At 35.2% G+C, this 22,314-nt stretch overlaps 2 protein-coding genes and 1 long non-coding RNA gene across 3 annotated transcripts; 2 read left to right on the top strand and 1 right to left on the bottom strand.

The window, feature by feature from the left end:
• Nucleotides 1-1,923: 1,923 nt before the first annotated feature.
• LOC130726690 (uncharacterized) lies at nucleotides 1,924-3,317 on the bottom strand. Its single transcript, XR_009014944.1, has 2 exons — nucleotides 2,380-3,317; nucleotides 1,924-2,279 (listed from the first exon to the last, which is right to left on the bottom strand). It is a non-coding gene; the product is annotated as an uncharacterized LOC130726690 (long non-coding RNA).
• Nucleotides 3,318-10,838: 7,521 nt separating this feature from the next.
• On the top strand, nucleotides 10,839-14,119 carry LOC130722180 (IQ domain-containing protein IQM1-like). Its single transcript, XM_057572829.1, has 8 exons — nucleotides 10,839-11,474; nucleotides 11,584-11,698; nucleotides 11,904-11,969; nucleotides 12,098-12,186; nucleotides 12,306-12,393; nucleotides 12,493-12,723; nucleotides 12,943-13,044; nucleotides 13,139-14,119. The coding sequence occupies exons 1-8, from the start codon at nucleotides 11,080-11,082 to the stop codon at nucleotides 13,604-13,606; spliced, it is 1,554 nt and encodes a 517-aa protein (XP_057428812.1). The 5' UTR covers nucleotides 10,839-11,079; the 3' UTR covers nucleotides 13,607-14,119.
• A 2,951-nt stretch (nucleotides 14,120-17,070) lies between these two features.
• On the top strand, nucleotides 17,071-20,577 carry LOC130722181 (IQ domain-containing protein IQM4-like). The gene is made up of 9 exons (XM_057572830.1): nucleotides 17,071-17,707; nucleotides 17,817-18,397; nucleotides 18,492-18,606; nucleotides 18,794-18,859; nucleotides 18,983-19,071; nucleotides 19,176-19,263; nucleotides 19,351-19,581; nucleotides 19,661-19,762; nucleotides 19,840-20,577. The coding sequence occupies exons 2-9, from the start codon at nucleotides 18,219-18,221 to the stop codon at nucleotides 20,260-20,262; spliced, it is 1,293 nt and encodes a 430-aa protein (XP_057428813.1). The 5' UTR covers nucleotides 17,071-17,707; nucleotides 17,817-18,218; the 3' UTR covers nucleotides 20,263-20,577.
• The last annotated feature ends 1,737 nt before the right edge of the window (nucleotides 20,578-22,314 follow it).

Genomic DNA, 22,314 nt, shown 5'->3' with positions numbered 1-22,314 from the left:
GACCAGAATTGAATTATACGACAATCATTTATTTCTTTGTTAAACAGATTCTTGATTTGCTTAAAAGTGATTTGAAACAAAAATTGAATACATATTGCATGTATAAATAGGGAGCGATTGAAAGTTAAAAACCCATTCCACTTGATCTGTTTCTTCCGGTGGTAAAAAGAAAATTCCAGAAAATTGCAAAATGAAGAACAATAGCATAAGAGAGTTTTGGGACAATGAAGAATCGTTTATTGTTAAATTGAAAGAGAGCAAGGTTAGTGTTTAAGATCTCACTCACATAAGTATCTTCCATAAATTTTGTTTTAATGGATCTGTAATTCAAGTTCTTGTTTGCAGGATTACATCAATGTTCATGAATGGTTTGTAAATACTCATCCAGAAATACTTGAGGAGTTCTAGATAGAACTGATGGACCCTGTTGGGAATAAAATTTAAAATATATTTTCTTTCAAATTCAAGGTGACATAAAAATATAATTTTATAACCACCAAGCACGTAAATTATATGCATATGGTTTGCTTATTTTTCTTCTAGCATCATGATAAAAAGAGGAGCCTGCATTTGTTGTAGGCTTAAAGGCAAAGAATGATAGATTGATATCATCAAAGTCAACTTTTTATGGAGCATAGATGGTAGATGATAATTCTGAGCATTAGATGTTGCAAGGGCCACAAATTAAAACGAACACTCAGAGGATTAGGTGAAAGGGCCACAATCCCTTTATGAGATGGCATAATACAAAAATAAATTCCACCGATAAAAAATACAGGGAAACTCTAGTCCATACAGTTCAGCAAGCTAAACTAATTGTTCAGAATGATAAAAATTTCACAAAGCAAGGAAGAAGAGGCCAGAAGTCTTTAACGTGCAAAGTTCTCCTTTTTTTTGGCTTTGCGTACTGGTGTGTAGTCTTTTGGTCTACCTCATTTTTAAGGGTGTAACTATTTCTTCACAAAAAAAGAATGGAACTGATGTAGAGAGCAAAGCAAATAAAAAATCTAAATCAAACTTCCATGTGAGAGCAAGATGGCTGCAAGAAATGCTTCTCTTTTGTTGCTTTACTTGAGAAGCATTTCTTGCAACCATGAAATATCCCCGTCTTACACTCAATAAAGATAAGAGATTGAAATAAGTACCATTTTTGAATTTGATAAAGATAGGGATAGTTCATTATCACCTCAAGAGTGTATCATATTGAGAAAGAAAAGCACATGTCACACGGACCAAACTCACATAGCATCTTAGATTAAGAAAGAATCAAGTTCATTAACCAAATTCAGTTCACTTCAGCTATCAGCCATGCAGTCCCTGACTGCCCTTATATTGAAAAATTATAAAAAAGAAATGATCTCCTTTGAATAGAGATCATGCCAGAAAGCTCTGAAGTACATAAGTTTAATTTCTTTAAAGCCTAAAGCAAGTAGCTGAATTCAAAAAACTCTGATATCATGCCAAAAAGATCTCAAGTACCTGAGCTCAATTTGTCTAAAGTCTAAAGCAAGCATCTGAATTGAAACGACATAGTCATAGTTAAATTAGAAAAGGCCAATAAGTCATATGTTATTCAACGAAACTAATAAAGCTTGCAACATAGGTTAAAACTCAAGCAATGTTGGGTTTTCCATAAACTGTGGCTTGTTAAAAGATCCTTAAACTTCCAACACTTGGATAAAAACCTTGTGATCACCCTTTTTCTCACAACCAATGGAATCAAGAAAACCAAAGAAGAGAGTTGGAAACTACTTGGGCAGTAGTGTTTAGGGCCATTATTTTTGTCATAACATTGCCAGCAAAACTATATATAACTCTAAATTTGATGCATCAAAGCATCACAACCAAAAGTAACTCTAAATCAAGAACAGGTAGGTAATACAAATTTAATTACTTAAAGCTAAGTTTTTAAATAAGTGACAATTATTTCCAATAGTCTGAGATTTTATATGTACTATTATAATTGCAACAACAATAGGTGAACCAATTATTACATAAAGGAAAATTCCTTTTATCATGTCCTTAAAGAATAGACATGGTGTTTGTTGTATGATAGATAACAACAAATGTTACAATGTATATATGAATTTTACAACAGATACACTTCTATCAATATTAGCAAAATGAGATGTCAGATCAAACTCAAAAGCTGCAGACTAAAAAGATTGATGAAATAAGAGATAGATGATTGAAGTTGAAAGGAGGATATGAACCTTATTAAATCCATGACGAGCCTCAATCACAAAGGTTGAGTATAGAGAGAAAGGAAAACCAGTTATCTGCACAAAAGGTAGAAGTGAGATTTCATTAAAATATAGATGTTAAGATTGATAATAATTCTAAAGCTCAATTATCACAAGCACCATCAAGATAGCATACCACTGAAGTAGAAACTTCCCCCAAAACATAATGCTCCAGAACAGGATATCAAATAGAAAATAATGAATTGCAAAGCATCAAAGTAGTTCAAGTGAGGTTGAAGATGCAGTACGACTGGTAGTGTCCATTACTCAACATAAACCAACATAAATAACTTTATTCTTTAGCAATAAGAGGTGTCACAACTGGTGTGTAATCTTCCCCTGCATCCCTTTAAAAGGATAGCTGTTATTTTCCTTCATTGAGAAATACACATAACAACACTCCAGACAGGTAAAAAGGTAGTCAATCCTTCCCTGGTAATATTACAGTTTGTGCCATGTAATATTTTGTAACCACTTCGTAGTGCAAAAGCTCAAGTAGCAATCGACTGAATATTGGTAGATTAACTATTTGTACAATCAATTTAGTAATGGGGTTTTAATGAAAGAGTGAAGAATTGGATAAAGGAAACTCATATTACCATTGGAGCCATCATCAACGTGATGAAATCCTCCATCATCAATTGGATCAGAAAACGTGAGAACCCTACAGAGGAGGAGAGGAAACCCAAAACACTGATGGATTCAAACCTAAAACACTGCTGAATGACGAATGAACAGTGGAGAGTTTGAGATGTAGAGACGTGAATGGTTCCACCATGTCTGGCAAACAACAACCGGCAACAGAAAGGAAAGCCTCAACTTCACGCTGATGAATGGTACGACGGAGTGGGTAGAAAGGGGAGAGGAAACACGTTAAGCCAGCTAGGGTTGATGGGAGATGGGGAGATAGAAACGACGTCGTATCCCACGTTCAAGAGAGTTAGTGAGTAATGCTATGAAAGGATTGAAAATATTTTCACTATTTGGGAATGAGATATATAGTATATATTATTTTTTAGCTTATTGTGAATGATATACCAACAAACTGTGAGTATGTTGTCATCGTAGTGGTGTGTTATTGGGTTCGTTAATAGTTTTTTCTTCTTCTTTCAAATGGAATAAGAATAGGAACTCCACGACAAGAAGGAATTGTCAAAAGATAATGTAATGCATGTCTCATGCTAGCTAATACAGACCGACATGCCTTAAAACGCAGGCAAACACGTCATTATTTGCTTGCCCCGTCCTCCACGGCATTATTTGCTTTAAAATTTTATGAAGTTTTCAATGTAATTTAAACCCTTGATCATAGTTCGTTTGAAGAGGAAGGTATGGGGTAACATTTATGAATGCGAAATGAGTTTCTTTTTAGTAAATGGGAACACCTAAAATTTAGTGTTACCTTGCTATTTGAAATGGTAAAGAAACGTTGAAAATGAGGAGAAGATAACATTGAAAAATTAATGTTCGTCCTTTTTGTTCTATACTTACAAATTATCAATTGTCTGACTACCAAACCATTCATTACTGATTTTGTTTGGTCTTCACTCGTATTAAATTAAGCAAGTCTAGTAATACTACATGGATGGATATTCAAGGATGTATGAAAGCGTGGCGGCTTTTGAACAAAAGTGATTAATTAAATTAAATTTCTAATAAAAAACCGGCGAATGATAATTGTAGTTATTTACTATAAACAAAAAATATTGATTAGGTTTAGAGAATAAGAACAGGATTATGTCCTTTCAAAAAAAAAAAGAACAGGATTATGAAAAGTCCAAGTCAAAATCTAGAAGAGTAGCTCTCGTATCCTAACTTTCAAAAAAAAAGCTCTCGTATACTTGGAGCCACATCATACCCGAGTATGTATACCTACCTAAATTTGAGCAGTGTCTACGCATGGATGATGATATTTGATGTTGTTCTCATCTTTTCTCTGAAGGTATATCGGCAGTTAGGAGAGATTTTGAGGCTCAGATTATATTTAATGAATTGATTTCTTAGTACATGTCATTTTTTATACACATTACTCAAAACATGAATATTAAACTAGATGTTTAAAGAACTCAAATATCTATTGTCCGTGTTGAACCTTATTGGTTTTGACGAAATATTTTGATTTTCAAAACATATGACATTGACCATAAATTAAAATATCTGTTAACGCAAACTTGAAAAAATATATATATACAGTACAACACATGCTTGAAGACCGTGGACTCCCATCTTAGTCATGTTCATATTAATCTACAACTGCATTTCCTAACATTTCTGAATGCATAAGTAGATGTGACGTTAATTTTAATAAAACCATTCAAAGCGTGGCCGGGAATAGGGGATACAAATTAAAGATGCATTAATCAATTCCAAGTTTCCAACATATAAGAGACACTTTATTGAATTGAATGGATTTTATTTTTGACCATATTGACCCGTATGGTAGGGTACGTATCCGCGCGTAAACTAGTTTTTTTGATTTTAGGTTTGACCAATAAAAGTAAGATAAATATAACTAGTTATCACAATTCACCCATGTGTTAGCATCTTAATAACAAAATAATGAATATCACGGACAGAGTTAATTAGTACTAAGAGATATGTATATCTATCAGTATGTGTAGTAGGGGTGTCTCGTGTCCAACAAACCCCGGGACCAGTTGAAACTGAACAAACCGTGAAGTTTTTTCGTGCTACCGTCGGGTCAGCTAGATGCGGCCTGAGTAGTATGCAAATCTAGGCTCAAGTGAGTTGAGGCGGTTGGATTTAGAATTTGGCTCCGAACCAACCGAAACGACATAAGTAAATATATGTATGTCACGATTCACTTATGAGAGAGTGAGACACAAAGAATATTACACGCAACTCAGACCCATTTAATTTCGCTTTGAAGGAGTGAGGATATAAAAGGTAGTCAACTCAAGGGTGAAAGATGAAATAAAAAAACTCTAACCTCTCCCTCTAGCTCTCTTACTCACCTAACCAGTAGCCGCCACCGCTAGCTAGCCCGTCCTTCCTTGGTCAAAGTCGGAGAATTGCTCAAAAAGAGAGGGTTGAAACTAGCTACATCATTAGTAGTTCGGTACAATGTTGTTTCCTTCCTCTTTTTACTCCATCAATCGCTTAATCTTTTTCAATGCTCTTAACTCTAACCCGGTTTTGAGCCCCTCCCTTCCCATCCACACCCACCCATTTCTAGGGTTTTTATGAATATAACTTTTTCTTCGACAATTTCCTCGTAGTGCCATCAGTGACTGCCACGGGCTCCTCTTCTACAATGATATCATGGTCATTGTCAAGCTTCTCTTTATGTCCTCAATCTTTCATTGCGTTTGTTTCCTGTGGCCGGCCGCTTCATCCATGTTTTACGACAAGATTTAAAGTTGAAGATTCAGATTAAAGGAGGTTAAATGTTGCATTAGGGTTTCTGCCTTTTCTCTTTACTTTTTCTTTAAATTATCTTTTATAAAACAAATTAATCTTCTCTTAAATTTTTTTTAAAAATCTTAGCGTGTACACATCCTCTTATCTTTTTTTGTGTGAATTTCCTTCTAAATTAACAACATATATTAACTAACTCGACAAAATCGTAACTATGCAAATTGAATCTAAACAATCCGTAATAACTGATCGGAAGGTGTGGTAATCTAATGTTTATTTTATTTTTCACCAAATAAAACCGACTATTTAACTTGAATTTGACTCATGAACCGCATAGTATGTACTATGTACCCCATCGACCCATCCATTCCATTCCAAGTATACAATGCAAGTCCAAAATAGGGATGAAGATGAGGAAACCAAGGCAGTGTATGTCAGTGATTGCCGCATATAGTAAGTCAGCCACGCAATCCAAGAAACACGGCCTAGACCTTTTACTCAGACTATCAGCAATGGTGTGTAAAGGGGGGAGTTGAATGTTGAAATGGGTGATTAATGGTGTTGAAATGTGGTGTTGAAAGTTGAAAGGAGGAGAGAGGTGTTGAAAATTTTCAACACAGCTTAAACCTGAACGCGGTGACACGTGGCAGCGCCTGGTTGGTGAATGCCAGGCGCGTGCCATACACGCGCCAACAAGACGCGTTTGTTGCAGAAATGGCAGGGCTGTGGGACCCAGGCGGACCGTGGTGGGACGCGTGGCACGCGTCGGTTGGGCACCGACAGGCGCGTGCGTGCCACGCGTCAGAGGAGAGAGGGACGTTCTGATGTTGGACGCGTGTCGCGTTTTAATTCGTCCGGGCGATTTTCTTTTATCCTAATCTTTCCAACTCAATTATTTCATTAAAAAAAAAATTAAAAAAATATAAAAAAATTACCAAAATTCATGATTTTTTTTTTCTCTATAAATAGAGACTTGGTTCGTTTGATTTGGACACAGAAAAAAAACCAAGTTTTCCATCATCTTATTCATCTTATTATCTTTCAACTATCCCTTTTACTTTGAAATGGATCCCAACAACTACCATTTCAACACCCAGAATTCTTCTAACCAAATTCCCAACAATTATCAACATCCAAATCAGTTTCCCAACAATTATCAACATCCAAATCAGTTTCCCAACAACCAAATTTCCAACAATTATCAACATCCAAATCAGTTTCCCAACTTTTGTCAACGTCTCTATAATATGGCATACTATCTAGCTGATGGTATCTACCCTTCTTATCCAACTTTTGTCAAGTCTATTAGACTTCCTCAAACTGAACCCGATAAGTGCTTTGCAAAACATCAGGAGGGATGTCGGAAGGACATCGAACGTGCATTTGGAGTGCTTCAAGCTCGTTTTAAAATCATCCGTGAACCAGCTCGCTTCTGGGACATAACTGATTTTGGTATCATCATGAGGTCATGCATCATATTACATAATATGATTGTTGAGGATGAACGAGATACATATGCTCAACGCTGGACCGATTTTGAGCAAGCTGAGGGAAGTGAATCTAGTACACCGCAACCATACTCGACCGAGGTGTTACCCGCTTTTGCGGATCACGTGCGTGCTAGATCTGAGTTCCGTGATCCAAATGTCCATCACCAACTACAAGCAGATCTAGTGAAGCACATCTGGGCAAAGTTTGGAATGTATGATGATTAAATATGCTTTGTATCGTACTAATTACGTTATTTGTGTGTTGTGTGTTTAGTTTGTTGTCTTGCATTTTAAGTTAAGCAAATAAAATGTATTATTGTGTGCTTAGTTTCTTTTCTTCCATTTGAAGTTAATAAAATAAATTATTGTGTATATTTTATTTAAAAAATATTAAATTGTTAAGTTTTTAATTTAATTTACGTTAAAAAAATATTACGTTAATTTAATTTAATTTAAATAAAAAAAATTAAGTTAAATTAAATCGATAATAGTTTATTTAATTTAATTTTTATCGTAAATTTTAATTTTATGAAATCATAAAACGAAAAATATAAAATTAAATCAAAATATGAAATAAAAGTGGTGGGGTAGGGGGTAGGGTGTTGAATGAAAAACCATTGGAGTGGGTAAAAGTTGAATGAAGTGTTGAACTGGAGAGAGAAGGTGATGTGGAGTGTTGGAAAGAGAAAAAGTGGTGTTGAATGTTGAAACCATTGTGGGTAGTCTCATACTTCTTACCCCAAACGTTTTGGTCTCCTCTTGAAAAAAAAAAATTTAAAAACCACAAAATTCATTGAGATAGATAGATATTTTTTGTTTCAGCGATGCTACAATTTTTTTTTTTTGCTACTATACTATATAAGAAAAAAATACTCCTATGTAATAGGAGCAACTCTCACTATTTTGGTCATTTTTTTCATATTATTTATCACTTTTACAATTTCAAAAAATATTAATTATATTTTAATAATTATACTCTTAATTTATTAGTGATTGAAAAATTTAAAAAAGTCAAAATTAATAAGACGAGATAAAGAGTATGATAGGAAGTCAAATAATATTTTTAATAAAACAAAAACATTAAATGTTATTCCTTAATACTTGTGCAACAATCTTAAATTGACAATTTTTTTAAAGCAGAATGTATTATACTCCATCCGTCCCTATAAGCTAAAGTTGTTAAAATCACGTTTATTAAAAAAACTTTAATTGATGCATTGATTTTTAAGAAAATGATACATCTTCTATATTTACTCTTATTTAAGTGGGTAGTACTAGGAGGAAAGATGATAAGAATGAGTTTCAATTTCAAAATTTTCGAACTGAAAAAACAATAAATGCAAGGACAAAAGTCTCAATGGAAAAAAATATTAACTTTTGCCACATTCAATGTTATATATATCACCAACCATCTTCTATTTCTACCTATCACAATTTTCACTAGTTATTTAACTACTAACTCAATTTTAATTAAGCTTGTTTCAGTCAAATTATATATATATATATATATATATATATATATTTGGTTACATGAGTTTTTTTTTGTTACATGAAATTATATATTAATTTAAGAAGTTTTTAAATTGTATGCATAATATTAGTAAACAACAACTATTTTGAAATGGAGTAATGAATTTGCCATGGATATGTATTTTGATTCAACACTCGTGTCTTAAAAAAAATTCAACACTCGTGTACCAAAAAGAAGTTTGAACACCAGCTATAAGCGTTTATTTTGATCGAGATTTTTTTTATCTGTATTTTTAATTATATAAATACTATATTTTTAAAATTATAATAAAATAAAATCAATTGGTTTAATTTTGTATAGAAGTGTTTAAAAAATATAAAAACAAATAATTTTTTAGTTTTATAATGAAAATAATTATATTTTTGAAACAAAATAAAAACTCAAAATTTATAAATTAGATAAAAGTATTTAATTAATGGTTATTAATATATTAAGGAACCTCACAGGAGCTTACCTTTTTTGACCGGCAGCTTCGTCCTGTTTTCTTTGTTCTTTTTATTAAAAAAAAATCCTTCTTATTTTCTCTGTTGTTCAACCGGTTTATGGTCCCCATAGCACGAAGAAAACAAATATAAAACAAAAACCTATCCTTTATTAAAGGACTTTGTCATGTAACAAATTAATCAAATTAATTAGATTTAGTTTCACTATCACTTTCTCTTATATGGCTAATGGGGGATTCTGATCCTTAATGAGCAAATATTTTCTATTTTTTTAATTGTTGTCAGGATGAAAATATGCTAGGCCGAGCTGAACTTTGCATAAATATATATGGTCTACTAAAAAATTTAACATATGAGTCTGACTTGTTACTTGTAACACGTTTTTTTTTCCTAGATCTGACCTGTATTAATTATTGAAAGTCTGGTTCGATCTGTATAGGAGTATGTTCCATTAATAATAAGAAACAAACCTATGTGCAAATAGGAAAAAAAACTTATAAACTAGTAATAAACCATTAAAATCGAATCAAACAAGGTTTTTTGTATGACTTAAGCCTAATCTTTTTACTAAACATGCTTTTGAAAAAAGCCCTGCCTTATCAAGTCAATAAGCCATGGAAGTACGTCATATTGATGACATGAGCCTCATGTAAGCTAGATCATGGCTCTTGTCATCAATCTGACCTACTTCTATCCTTAATTATTACAGTTAACTTCTTTAATAATTTCTATTTACATAATAATATTTCTTTTCTAAGTAAAAATCCACAAAATGAATTAATTTAACAATCGTACAATTATTCTCCTTAAAACTCACATATCAGATATTAAACTTTAACAAACAAAAATTAGAAAATTTTGAATTTTACATTTCTTTAAACCCTAGTCTCTATCTCTCACACACATATGCTAAAAAGAATTTCAAATTTATTAAATGACACTAACTTAAAAAAATTTATTTTATTTATCCAATTCATCATAAACACTAAAGTATACCAACAAGACATTGGTCTAGTGGTAAGGAAATTAGACTACATAAGGATACAAACACAAATTCGAGCGTATTGATTGGTTTGTATATTTGTCTTCTTGAGCGTGTTGTTCTCATGAAAAATCAATTTCAATAAAATATATTTTCTATTGTAAAAAAAAAAAAACAAATTCGAATCTCAAGAAATACATTTGTTGGGAGACTTGTAACTGTTTCCTAAACGGACAACAACATTCGACAAAGACAAAAATAAAATAAACACTAAAGTATTTAAAAATAGAAATTTAAGAATGTTAGGTAAATAATTTTTTTTTAATAGGAGGAAAGCTAAACGATGGTAGAAAGCCTTCAAACATGACGAGATGTGCTTTCCCAATAGAAGCAAGGCGAGCCACGAAATTTGCCACATTATTCTTCTTCCGAAGGATGTGAACCACATGCCGAAGTGAATAATTTTTTTTTGGTTACGAAGTGAAGTGTGGTGAATATATATTTTTTTTGATAAGCCGAAGTGAAGTGAATAAAATTTGATAGCATAAACAAAATTTTCTCAATTTTGAAAATAAAGGATTATCATAAAAAAATTAAAGGACCAACGTGGAACATAATTAAAAATGTAATTTATGCATTCCTTCAAATTAACTTCAAAGCCTTGAACACCTCATGTCAAACCAGCTCGTAGACTTGACTTTGGAAAATGAAAAAAAGTGAACTTGGAACATTATAAACAACCCACCATTAATTTCTACATTGGAACGTGTTGTGCAGTTTCGCTGTGGAATTCAAAGACTAGCCAATTTTCTCATCTTTACCAATATAAAAGAAGCCACTGACTCTGATGTAGATTCATATTCTTTTCTTCTTTCACATTCACTTCTTGGAATCATATTCATATTCATATTCATATTCATATTCATATTCATATTCATATTCATATACCTGACAAAAAAATAGAAGAGGGTTGTTTTCTTCAAACAATTTAAAGTTGAGGATCTTCAGCTCTATGGGATTATCACTTTCCTTATTGGTATCAGCCTGGGAAGAAATTGTGAGGCATTCACTCTTTACTTTGTCTTCCAAAATCAGCTTTGGTTCCAAAGATGGAGCTGCAATTTTGAGATCAGCAGCTGGGAGCTTTAAGAAAAGGGAATCAGAAAATTCAAGCAGGTTGGAGTTTCATAGACCTGAACATGTGACCCTTGAAAGAAGCTTTTCAATCATGGAAAAACAGCAGCGTAAGGCAGTGCCTTTGCTATCTCTTCCTGATGCTGTGGTTTTCTCTTCTCCAAGACCAGTCAGTGAGCTTGATGCTGCTGCAACTAAGCTTCAGAAAGTCTACAAGAGTTACCGAACTCGAAGAAACCTTGCAGATTGTGCTGTTGTGGTGGAGGAGCTCTGGTTAGTCTTAATCAATAGCAATAATTCAGAATTTGCTATGTAGAATTGTACATGATTAACCTTCTGTTATGTTATATGTTTTATTAATTGATGTTTTATTTTCTTCTAGGTGGAAGGCATTGGATTTTGCTGCTCTTAAACGGAGCTCTGTCTCATTCTTTGATGTCCATAAACAAGAAACTGCGGTGTCGCGGTGGGCAAGGGCAAGAACAAGAGCAGCTAAGGTATATTCCATTCTAATATTTCAGTTTTTTATAAATGAAACGTATAGCATGTTTAGATCAGTTTACTTTTGCTCGGAATCAATTCAAAATTTTTGGCTTTAGAATCAATCGTAGAAGAATTTCCAAACATGATATACCCTCATTCATTTTCTCATTCATGTTGTATTATTTGGGGTATTGACATTGCTAACTTTCTCATATGCAGGTTGGAAAAGGTTTATCCAAGGATGATAAGGCACAAAAATTAGCCCTCCAACATTGGCTAGAAGCTGTAAGTTATACTAATCATCCATTAATTCCAATATTAACTCTATTTAGCCTTCAAATCATATTAGTACCCTTTTGTTTATGGTTTATTCTCATGTTAACAATGTTCAATCCTTCTTGTTTTCTGCACAGATTGACCCACGTCACCGCTATGGACACAATTTGCACTTCTATTATGATATTTGGTTTGCAAGCCAAAGCACACAACCATTTTTCTACTGGTAATTAAACTCTTTCTCTAGAATATCTAATAACCTATATCTTTTTGTTGACTCTATTTACCATGAACCTGGTAAAAGCTATAGAAGCTAAGGATCTGAATGGTTCTTATTAATTGCAGGTTGGATGTTGGAGATGGTAAAGAAATTAATCTAGAGAAATGCCCAAGGGCCACCCTAACACGCCAGTGCATTAAATATCTTGGACCAGTAAGTTATCACTGGACAATCATACATTTGTAATCACAATATACATATGAACTTGTCTCATGGCTAATCTAATGTGTATCTTAATTGTTATTATTGCAGAATGAAAGGGAAGAATATCAAGTAACTGTTGAAAATGGGAAGCTGGTGTACAAACAGAATGGGGAGCTTGTGGACACTGATGAAAAGTCCAAATGGATATTTGTTCTCAGCACCACAAGATCCTTGTATGTGGGGAGGAAGCAAAAGGGTGTATTTCAGCACTCTAGCTTTCTATCTGGGGCTGCAACAACTGCTGCTGGCAGATTAGTGGCCCATAAGGGCGAGCTTGAGGTATAACCTTTATGACAACTTTCGTAGCATTTTCGATCAACTTTTATTTTCTCAGAATCAATACTCACATCCATAAGTTAGTCAAAGATTCTCCCCGTAATTGATTTTGTTTTTATAATCACTTAGAAGAATTTCCAAATACGCACTTAATATTGTATCATATAGAAATCACTTTTGCACTAGCAATTTCTCTAACACATTATTGTATGAACTTTGCAGGCTATTTGGCCTTACAGTGGCCACTATCACCCAACTGAAGAGAACTTCAGAGAATTTATAAGCTTTCTTGAGGAGCATAAAGTAGACCTCTCTAATGTCAAGGTAAATATTTTATGCAATTGATGTTAGTGAACCAAAAAAGTTGGTTGTGGATTAAATTAGTTAATGATGGCCTTTTTTGCTTGTTTTCTTGCAGAGATGTTCTATAGATGATGATGCTATTTCATATGTGGGGACAAGTTCATTTATTGGCACTAATCAATCACAACAAAACAAGGGTCCCTCTATATCTTTGCCATCAGGCCCTACAACTTCCATTAATGTCAACATCATGGGCAAGGAGACCAATAATGCAAGTGTTCATGAAGAGGTTAAGGCCAAGAAGGTTGAAACAGTACCAGTTGCATTTGATTTCTCCAAGAGGTTATCTTGCAAGTGGTCAACTGGTGCTGGACCCCGTATTGGGTGTGTCCGTGACTATCCTGAACATCTTCAATCAAGAGCATTGGAGCAAGTTAACTTGTCCCCAAGGCCTGCTTCTGCAAGACCATATAGTTATGGTCCAATCCCTTCTCCAAGACCAAGCCCAAAAGTCAGGATTTCTCCCAGGCTTGCATACATGGGCCTGCCTAGCCCAAGAACCCCAATTTCTGCTGCAAGTTGAGCTCCACAGTCGATTCTAAAGTCAGAATCAATTCTACTGACAAACAAGCTTCTCTAAGTGACTTCTGGGTGCGTGAATTGATTTTGACGAACAATAAGCTAGCTGATTCAGAAATTTGTGACCATAGATATTTTATTGACCAAAAATAAAAAGAGCACATACTTGTCCCTAGTTACCAAAAATATATCAGCCAAGGTGACATATAAGTTGAGGACAGTTCTTCTAGCCACAACTAGTAAATTATAAATATGAGGAGAGACAAGGCAACTAGTACATATGAGACCATATAGACTAACTATTCTTTATCTCTTGTTTTTATTTGGTCTTAGAATTTTCTGTTCCTTTATTCTTTTAGGAATTTGGATGTACAAGGCTTCTGTGAGGCACATTGTGTCCTCCACCTAATTTGTCTCTCTCTTGTATTTTTTGGAAGGCGGCGATTCAGTTAATTCTTTTATGTAACTACAGTACAATTTTTTAGTTACACGTGATAATAACAATTCTTGTTCTGCATTTCACATTTTACATTGATTTTCTTGTTCCAATATATAATTTTACAAAATGTATATTGTTTTTTTATGATCGGTTTAAATCAAGAAAAGGATGCGTGATTGGGTCAATGTTAAGGGATTATCTGTGTACAATTTTGATGTCATATAGTAATAAGATTATGTGTATCATGAATTGAATCACTCCATCCACTTGTTTTTTATTTGAAAAATTTATTTATAATCCCTATATTATTGGATGACAATATATTATTTTTATGCATGCCATCAACATTCAACAGAGTACCATGCAGGTTGGGTTGTTTGTATTTCTTGGTCCATCAATGTACTAGTGTTGTATACGGTTTGATATGAGAATCTTAGAATATTCTTTTATTGGATGGTTAAGATTGAATGATGATAAAAAGGATAAAAAATGTAAATTTATAACCCCCACCTCATCTTCTCTAACCCACCCTGTTCATCATCTTTCCCAACCCACCATTGTCACCTGAAAACCGCCGGCGGAGTCACCGCCGATGGTTGTTACACACGCTTTGCGGCACGCCTGCTTACGTGGCACCGAAGATTCTGGGGAAGAGAGGTTACAACGGTGCTAAGGTGGACGTGTGGTGTGATTATCTTAGTTCTCGTCACTATGGATGGGATTGTGAACGAGCCTTGGTTTCGGAAGGGGTACAAGGAGGTGAAGTTTCATGTGAAGGAGGATTTGGGAGAGAAGGTGGAGGAGGAGAAGGTCGGCGGCGAACGGAGCTAATTTTCAGATCTGGGTGAAGAAAGATTGAATCTTTAATAGATAAAACTCAAATCTAGAAACAACAAAAAAGAGAACAACACCTCAGCCGATTCACTTGTAAAAGTAGGTTGCAACAGATCTTCAAATTTGTGGTGGCACTCAGATGGGGTTCATTGATCTTTTGATGTTTACTGAAGTTGTTCCTGCTGTTAACGCTTCTCTTGTCTGGTGGCCTCTCCTACTTTTACTCCATTCTGTTTCTGTAGTTCTATTGCTTTGCTTTGCTTTTGTTTTTTGTTATACTCAAGTTGGGTTTCTTAAACTTTATTTGAGTTTGGACTAATTATGTTCCAAGACTGAAGGGAAGTTTAATTAACCAGCATATGACTTAGTAATGTGTTGAGAAAAAGTTAATAGTTAATACGAATTGTCAACATAACATTTGTGAGTAAAGGGTGACAATTTTAAATTGCTCTTTCGATCATGATGTGATGTGATGTGAATATAGTAAATGTTAAAGGTCTCTTAAAGTGTGTGACTTTTAAAAATTGAGCTTTTGACTTAGGGTTTCTAACTTTAAACAACCACTTTTTACCACTACGACCAGCAACGCACAAACAAAATGAATGATTAAGTGACAACTTTGAGGAAAAATAATATGTTGAGCATATTCATTTGGTATGACCTAACCTGGAAAACTTGAAACCCAAAATATGCATGCGGGTGGGTATAGGTGCGTGTAAACAGGCCATACATTTAGTACTTTAATTTTTTCACCCATCATGGCCAAAATAGTATATAATATAGGATTTTCATGAATTGACTAAAACTCAATCTAGTGAGCTTCGACTTGAGTTGTGTCACAAGAGTTCTCAATCTATGAAGGATTATCTAAAGCCAATCAAGTTTGTTATGAAAACTTTGTTCACTTTCAGTGCTCTGATCTCAATCTATGATCATATGGAAGCTATCGTTGCTAGCATGCTGAATATAAGCATATATTTTATAATGTTTTCTTGATCCTACGCATTATGTGTATAAATTGTGCTTGTTGCATTTTTTTTAACATAACTCACGTTTCTCAGAACAAACAAATGTGTCATAGGCAGGTCACACGTCGAAAAAGTAGAAACATGAAGAAAAAAAACTAAAAAAACAAATGTTTTACCAGCCACTTTAAACATTCACCGCACTGAATTCGTTCAATGTTGGGTCACTTGGGTGACATCTAGTACTTTTAATATATATGTAGTAATTTATAACATCCAAAACTTCATTTTCGTATGTGTGAGAAAAATGAGCGTGCTAAAGTTAACGCGCAACTATATAGATTTTTTTGGTGTTTTTAAGCAGGAACCGTGGTTTCACCGCGAAGGACGTCGTTTTATCCCGGCCGCCAGCTTGCGGGTTGAGAGTGGGGTGGTCCGTCGAGGTTTTTTTTTTTTTTTAATCCTAAGCTAGGTAGGGCATGTTGTGTTACTATTATTTTTTTCTTTAAAAAAATCCTAACCTGGGCTGGGTTGTGTGTGTGTGTGTGTGTGTGTGTGAGTGTTTATTATAGATTGTAATATTGTTGTTTTTTTGACAAAAAAAAACTGTTGAGTTTTGCAACAAAAAAAATAAAAATAAAATAATGAAGAGTAAAGCTGAAGCAAGCAAGTTGCGCAGCACCGTTCTTCTTCGACGGCGACGGCCCTGCACCAGCATGGGGCGACGGCGACGGCGCTGCACCTCCACTTCCTGGCTCCCTGCAGCTGCTGTCATGCGCAGCAAGAGGACTCAGAGTCTCAGACCACCCTCTGCTGCCTTCTATCCCCGATCATGTTCCCTTCGCTGACTGGTTCAGGTGCGTAATCTTGTGATACCTGTTGCTATCTTATGGTGGTCATGGAAATGGCGCAGTAATCATGTGTTTGAGCTCATTACTGTCACTTCACTTCTGAGGTCCATGTCTCCATGATCATTGTCTTAGAGACACTATTCTAAGGGTTAGATGCATGTGGCATTGGTTTCTTATGAGTTGACTAGGCAAGCTGTGAGAGACAACGCTTCTTTATGCATTTAGAGGTTTCCTCTTCAAGTGCCATTCAGCTTCGTTGTTGTGATTTGATTGTGTAGTTTTTTTCTGCATTCTTCAAATGTAGCAAAAAAAAGCTATATATATATATATATATATAAACAACAGAAACAAATAACCAATTCTCCGACAAGCTGTATCAGGGTAAATGATTTGCAGAATCCATAAGTGAAAATTTGATTGGCTAACTTTATGTCATTTCTTCAACTTTTTTTTCAGTCCACCGACGGTGCTGTAGCTATTTCTCAGCTAGAGAAGTCAACTAGGGTCACCACAACACCATAATATAGGAAATCAGCAGGACACCAATGATGAATGTGGCAGGGAGAGTGTGAAAGGATAAGGAAAAGGAAGATTTCTTGGAATCATGAGTAAGAAAAGTAGAGGAAAAAAGAGAAAAAGATCCACCTAATGTGAGTAGAAAACCTCCACATAAGGAGAGAACTCCTAAAGGAAGTGGGAAAACCCCAAAAAGGATAAGAAATCCCCATGAAAGGGAAAGAAAGTGAAGTGAGAAGAGGACAGCATTTTCCCCCATCATTTTATAGTGGGTTGGCCGTTTGTTAATTGGCGGGGCTGGACATGTTTTCTAGCCCCTCCATTGGCGAGTCAGCTCATCCCGTCCCGTTTTTTGCAAGCTACGGCTGCTTATATAATAGTAAGGATGCCTGTGACTCTGAGATAGATTCATAGTATTTACTCCATTTATATTGAGTTCTTGGAATCAGACTTCAAACTCATATCTGAAAGATAATATCTTCAGCCTCTATACAAAAAAGGTAAATCATTCATGTGGGATTTTCCTCTCTGTTGCTTTTCTCCATAGTGGCTTGTTTTGTTTATGATCTAGCTATAACAGTTTATCTAACACTGAGATATATAATATAGGCTAGCCTATAATATATTATTTGAGCAGGGCTGAAAAAGAGAGTTTTCTTGAAACAAATTGAAGTTGGGGTCTTCAGCTCCATGTGACTATCATTTTCCTTGCTAATATCAGCCTGGGAGGAAATTGTGAGCCATTCATTTTTTGGTTTGTCTTGCAACATCAACTTTGGTTCCAAAGGTGGAGCTTTGATTTTGAGATCAGGAGGAAGCTTTAAGAAAAGAGAATCAGAAAGTTCAAGTTGGAGTTCAGGGATAGCCAAGGGAAGCCATTGGGATTATAAATACTAATACACAAGGTTTTATATTGTGTTCGCGGTTCTTCTTATTGCAGAAAATTGTGAATAAACAAGGCTGTTGCAAACAAAATCACTGTCGCGTTGCGGTTTTGGAAACCTTCCAGGTATGACCCTTGCAAGAAGCCTTCCAGGCATTGAAAAGATGGAAAAACTGCCGCATAAGGCAGTGCCATTGCTGTCTCTTCCTGAGCTTGATGTTGCTGCAACTAAACTTCAGAAAGTCTACAAGAGTTACCGAACTCGAAGAAACCTTGCAGATTGTGCTGTTGTGGTGGAGGAGCTCTGGTTAGTTAGTCTCAATTAAAACCAATATTTTAGAATTTGATACAGCCTTAAGCTTCTGCCATGTTATCAACTGATGGTTTTCAAAAAATTGCAGGTGGAAAGCATTGGATTTTGCTTCTCTTGAATGGAGCTCTGTTTCATTCTTTGATGTGGATAAACAAGAAACTTCGGGGTCACGGTGGGCAAGGGCAAGGACAAGAGCAGCTAAGGTATATTCCATTCAAAAAAATGAACTTTGTTCTAAGTGAAACTACTAGTATATTTGGATCAGTTTACCCAGAATTGATTTTTCCTTCAGAATCAATTGTAGAAGAATTTTCAAAGACCTTCATTCATTTTCTCATTCATGTTCTTTTATTTGGGGTATTGTGTCATTGCTAATTTTCTCATATGCAGGTTGGAAAAGGTTTGTTCCAGGATGAAAAGGCACAGAAATTAGCCCTCCAACATTGGCTTGAAGCTGTAAGTTTAATCACCCATTATTTCAATATTAACTCTATTGAGCCTTGAAATCATATTAATTACCCTTTTGTTTATGGTTTATTCTAATGTCAACAATTTCCATTCCTTCTTGTTTCTGCACAGATTGACCCGCGACACCGCTATGGACACAATTTGCACCTGTATTATGATGTCTGGTTTAAAAGCCAAAGCACACAACCATTTTTCTACTGGTAAATATCTAATAACTTATATCTTCTTCTTGATTACAATTATCATGAAGCTGGTAAAAACTATAGAAGCTAAGATGGTTAACTTTGTACTTTATAAATTGCAGGTTGGATGTTGGAGCTGTTAAAGAAATAAATCTAGAGGAATGCCCAAGAGCCACCCTACAACGCGAGTGCATTAAATATCTTGGACCAGTAAGTTAATTATCACACATTTGTTACTATACATATAATCTTGTCTCATATCTGATCTAATGTGTATCTTTATTGTTATCATTGCAGAAAGAAAGGGAAGAATATGAAGTAATTGTTGAAAGTGGGAAGCTGGTGTACAGTCAGAGTGGGAGGCTTGTGGAAACTGATGGAATATCCAAATGGATATTTGTTCTCAGCACCACAAGGGCCTTGTATGTGGGGAGGAAGCAAAAGGGTGCATTTCAGCACTCAAGCTTTCTTGCCGGTGCTGCAATAACAGCCGCAGGAAGATTAGTGGCTCACGAGGGTGTGCTTGAGGTCAACACTTTATTACAAATTTCAATAATTGTATCATAGGTCAATTTCTCTTACATAAAGTACTGTGTAAACATTGCAGGCTATTTGGCCTTATAGTGGTCACTATCACCCAACAGAAGAGAACTTTCGAGAATTCATAAACTTTCTTGAGGTCCATAATGTAGACCTCTCTAATGTCAAGGTAATTTTTTTTTACCTAGCTGATATTTGTGGTATAGATTAGTTGAGATGACCATTTTCTTTCTTGTTTTCTTGCAGAGATGTGATGTAGATGATGATGCTCCGTCATATGTGGGGACAGATTCATTCACAGCCGCTACTGAATCACAAGAAATCAAGGGTCCTATTATTAATGCTAGTGATATCAATAATGCAATTGTTCATGAAGAGGTTAAGGTCAAGAAGGTTGAGGCACCACTTGCATTTGATTTCTCAAAGAGGTTGTCACGCAAGTGGGCCACTGGTGCTGGAGCCCGTATTGGATGTCTCCGTGACTATCCTGAACATCTTCAATCAATAGCATTGGAGCAAGTTAATTTGCTCCCAAAGCCTGCAGCTGCACAAACATGTAGTTATGGTCCAATCCCGGCTCCAAGACCAATCCCAAAAGTTAGAGTTTCTCCTAAGCTTGCATACATGGGATTACCTATCCCAAGAACCCCAATTCCTGCTGCAAGTTAGAGGTCTACAATTGATTTTGAAGTCAAAATCAGTTATGATGAGAAACTTATGTGAGTAGCTTCTGGTGGTGTCAGAATTGATTTTGCTGATTCAAACATGCTATTTAAATATTTAGGGCCAATCTGAGACCATACACCTGTTGTTGACCAAATATGAAAAGATCATGTGCCATACCAAAAATGTGTGTGAGAATTAATTTCCAAAAATGTGTGTGACAGTTATGTACAAAAATGTGTGGCATTTGAGTTGAGGACAATTCTTGTATTGTAGCCACAACTAGTAAATATAAGACTAGAGAGACTAACTATTTCTTTATCTTTTGTTTTACTTTGGCCTTAGAATCTTTTGTTCCTTTATTGGTTTTAGGAATTTGGATGTATTAGGCGGGTCCGTTTAATGTGCACCATCTACTTGGATGGTGTACGCGTACTCCATAAAAATAACCTACTGCAGTGGGTTTTGCCGGTTGTATTTGAGTTTTTCGTATTTGCAAGGGAAGGACTTGTATATATTTTATGTGGGGTCCCTATACATATTATTAATTGAATAAGTTTGAGCTATACGGGAAATTCTTTTTTTACCCTCCAAACAAGACTTAATTTTCAAATCTTGCCCTCCTCTCAATACAGTAAATCTATGTTTTTTTTTTAGATAAGCAGTAAATCTATGGTAATATCCTATTGTTGGAGCAAGATACAGTGTTGAATGGTACTTCCATCCACCAACTTATTTTTGCACAAATCACAATTTTCATTCTTTGCCTTAGAACTTATTCAATAAGTTGTCAATTTTGGTTACTTCTACTTCAAACGAACAATTGGTCCAAGCAACAATGCTCAAAAAATTCAAACTAGCATCTAAAACACGATTCTGTAGATCATATGTTCTTACTTCATTTAGCGATGAAATTAAGATTAATATTTTAAACAAAAAAACATGAAATTATCCTAGCCGATCAACCCAGTTCATATTATCCCCAAAATCCGCCGCTTCAAATCCAAGAGACAGCAACCGACAAGGCCAAAGGAAACTCCAAGTTCGAATTGAAAAGAAAAATAACATCACAAAAATGATTTTTTGAGAAAGAACTGATAAAACTTTGACTTGGCTAAAGACTGGAACGACATTGGAGAACCCAGAACGGGAATGCTCTGTTGTTGACAGATGATTTCAACATAGAACCCAGAATCAACCCCCAACCCAGAACCCAGAACCCACCTCCAACCCTGAACCCAGAACCCACCCCCAACCTTGAACTCGGGGCATGCCACGAAGACCACCGCACCACTAACTGCTAAAAAACACTGCCGTTGCCGATCATGTCCACCGCTTCCCACACACAGAGGTGCTGTAGATCTGGGCTATGGTGCTATAGATCTGCAGAGACTTAGCTTAAAATTCATGGCTACCTTTGGAGCGGCGATTTTCCCTCTGAATTTGTAGGAGAAAGTCAATGGCCCTTCTAGATCTCCTTGTTGGTCTTCTGACCTGGTAACTGACATGATGGAAGGATTTTGTGTCGCCAATCTGGTTGACCGGGACAATGGTTATCTTAAGATGTCTATCTCTTCAGCAAGATGGATCCAAACAAAAAGATAAGAACTTGTTTATGGATCTTGTTACTTTTGCTAGTCCTTGGTAGCATACCACGTGATGATGGCAGTGAGTGGATTCAATAACCTGTCTTATGCATGGCAATAAGTTAATATAATAATTTTTAGGTACCAAATTGCAATTTTTAATAAACTTTTAGCAACAGGTTCTATTTATACAGTTACCATCTTCATCTCGTCCGTCTAATATTATATAATTATATCTAATGACAGTTTTTGGTGAAGGACGCGTACACCACCTAATTGGATGGTGCACGTTAAACGGACCCGTATTAGGCGGCTTATGCTTGTCACACTGTCCTCCAGCTAATTTGTTTCTCTTGTATATTTTGGAATGCAATTCAGTCAATTCTTTTCTGTAACTACAATATAATTTCTTTTAGTCAAACGTGATAATAACCATTTACTGTTTTACTTTTGCTTTTCAATTCCTGCATTA

The sequence above is a fragment of the Lotus japonicus genome, chromosome 6 (genome assembly GCF_012489685.1).
Source record: "Lotus japonicus ecotype B-129 chromosome 6, LjGifu_v1.2".
NCBI classification, from domain to species: Eukaryota; Viridiplantae; Streptophyta; class Magnoliopsida; order Fabales; family Fabaceae; genus Lotus; species Lotus japonicus.
The sequence above is the reverse complement of the archived record's forward strand: the minus strand, read 5'-3'. Positions and strand labels throughout refer to the sequence as shown.

Coding starts and splice junctions, on each gene's coding strand:
- LOC130722180 (XM_057572829.1), top strand. CDS start 11,080: ATGGGATTATCACTTTCCTTATTGGTATCAGCCTGGGAAGAAATTGTG. Junction 11,699..11,903: donor CAAGAACAAGAGCAGCTAAG/GTATATTCCATT, acceptor TCTCATATGCAG/GTTGGAAAAGGTTTATCCAA. Junction 12,724..12,942: donor CCCATAAGGGCGAGCTTGAG/GTATAACCTTTA, acceptor TGAACTTTGCAG/GCTATTTGGCCTTACAGTGG.
- LOC130722181 (XM_057572830.1), top strand. CDS start 18,219: ATGACCCTTGCAAGAAGCCTTCCAGGCATTGAAAAGATGGAAAAACTG. Junction 19,072..19,175: donor ACACAACCATTTTTCTACTG/GTAAATATCTAA, acceptor TATAAATTGCAG/GTTGGATGTTGGAGCTGTTA. Junction 19,763..19,839: donor TAGACCTCTCTAATGTCAAG/GTAATTTTTTTT, acceptor GTTTTCTTGCAG/AGATGTGATGTAGATGATGA.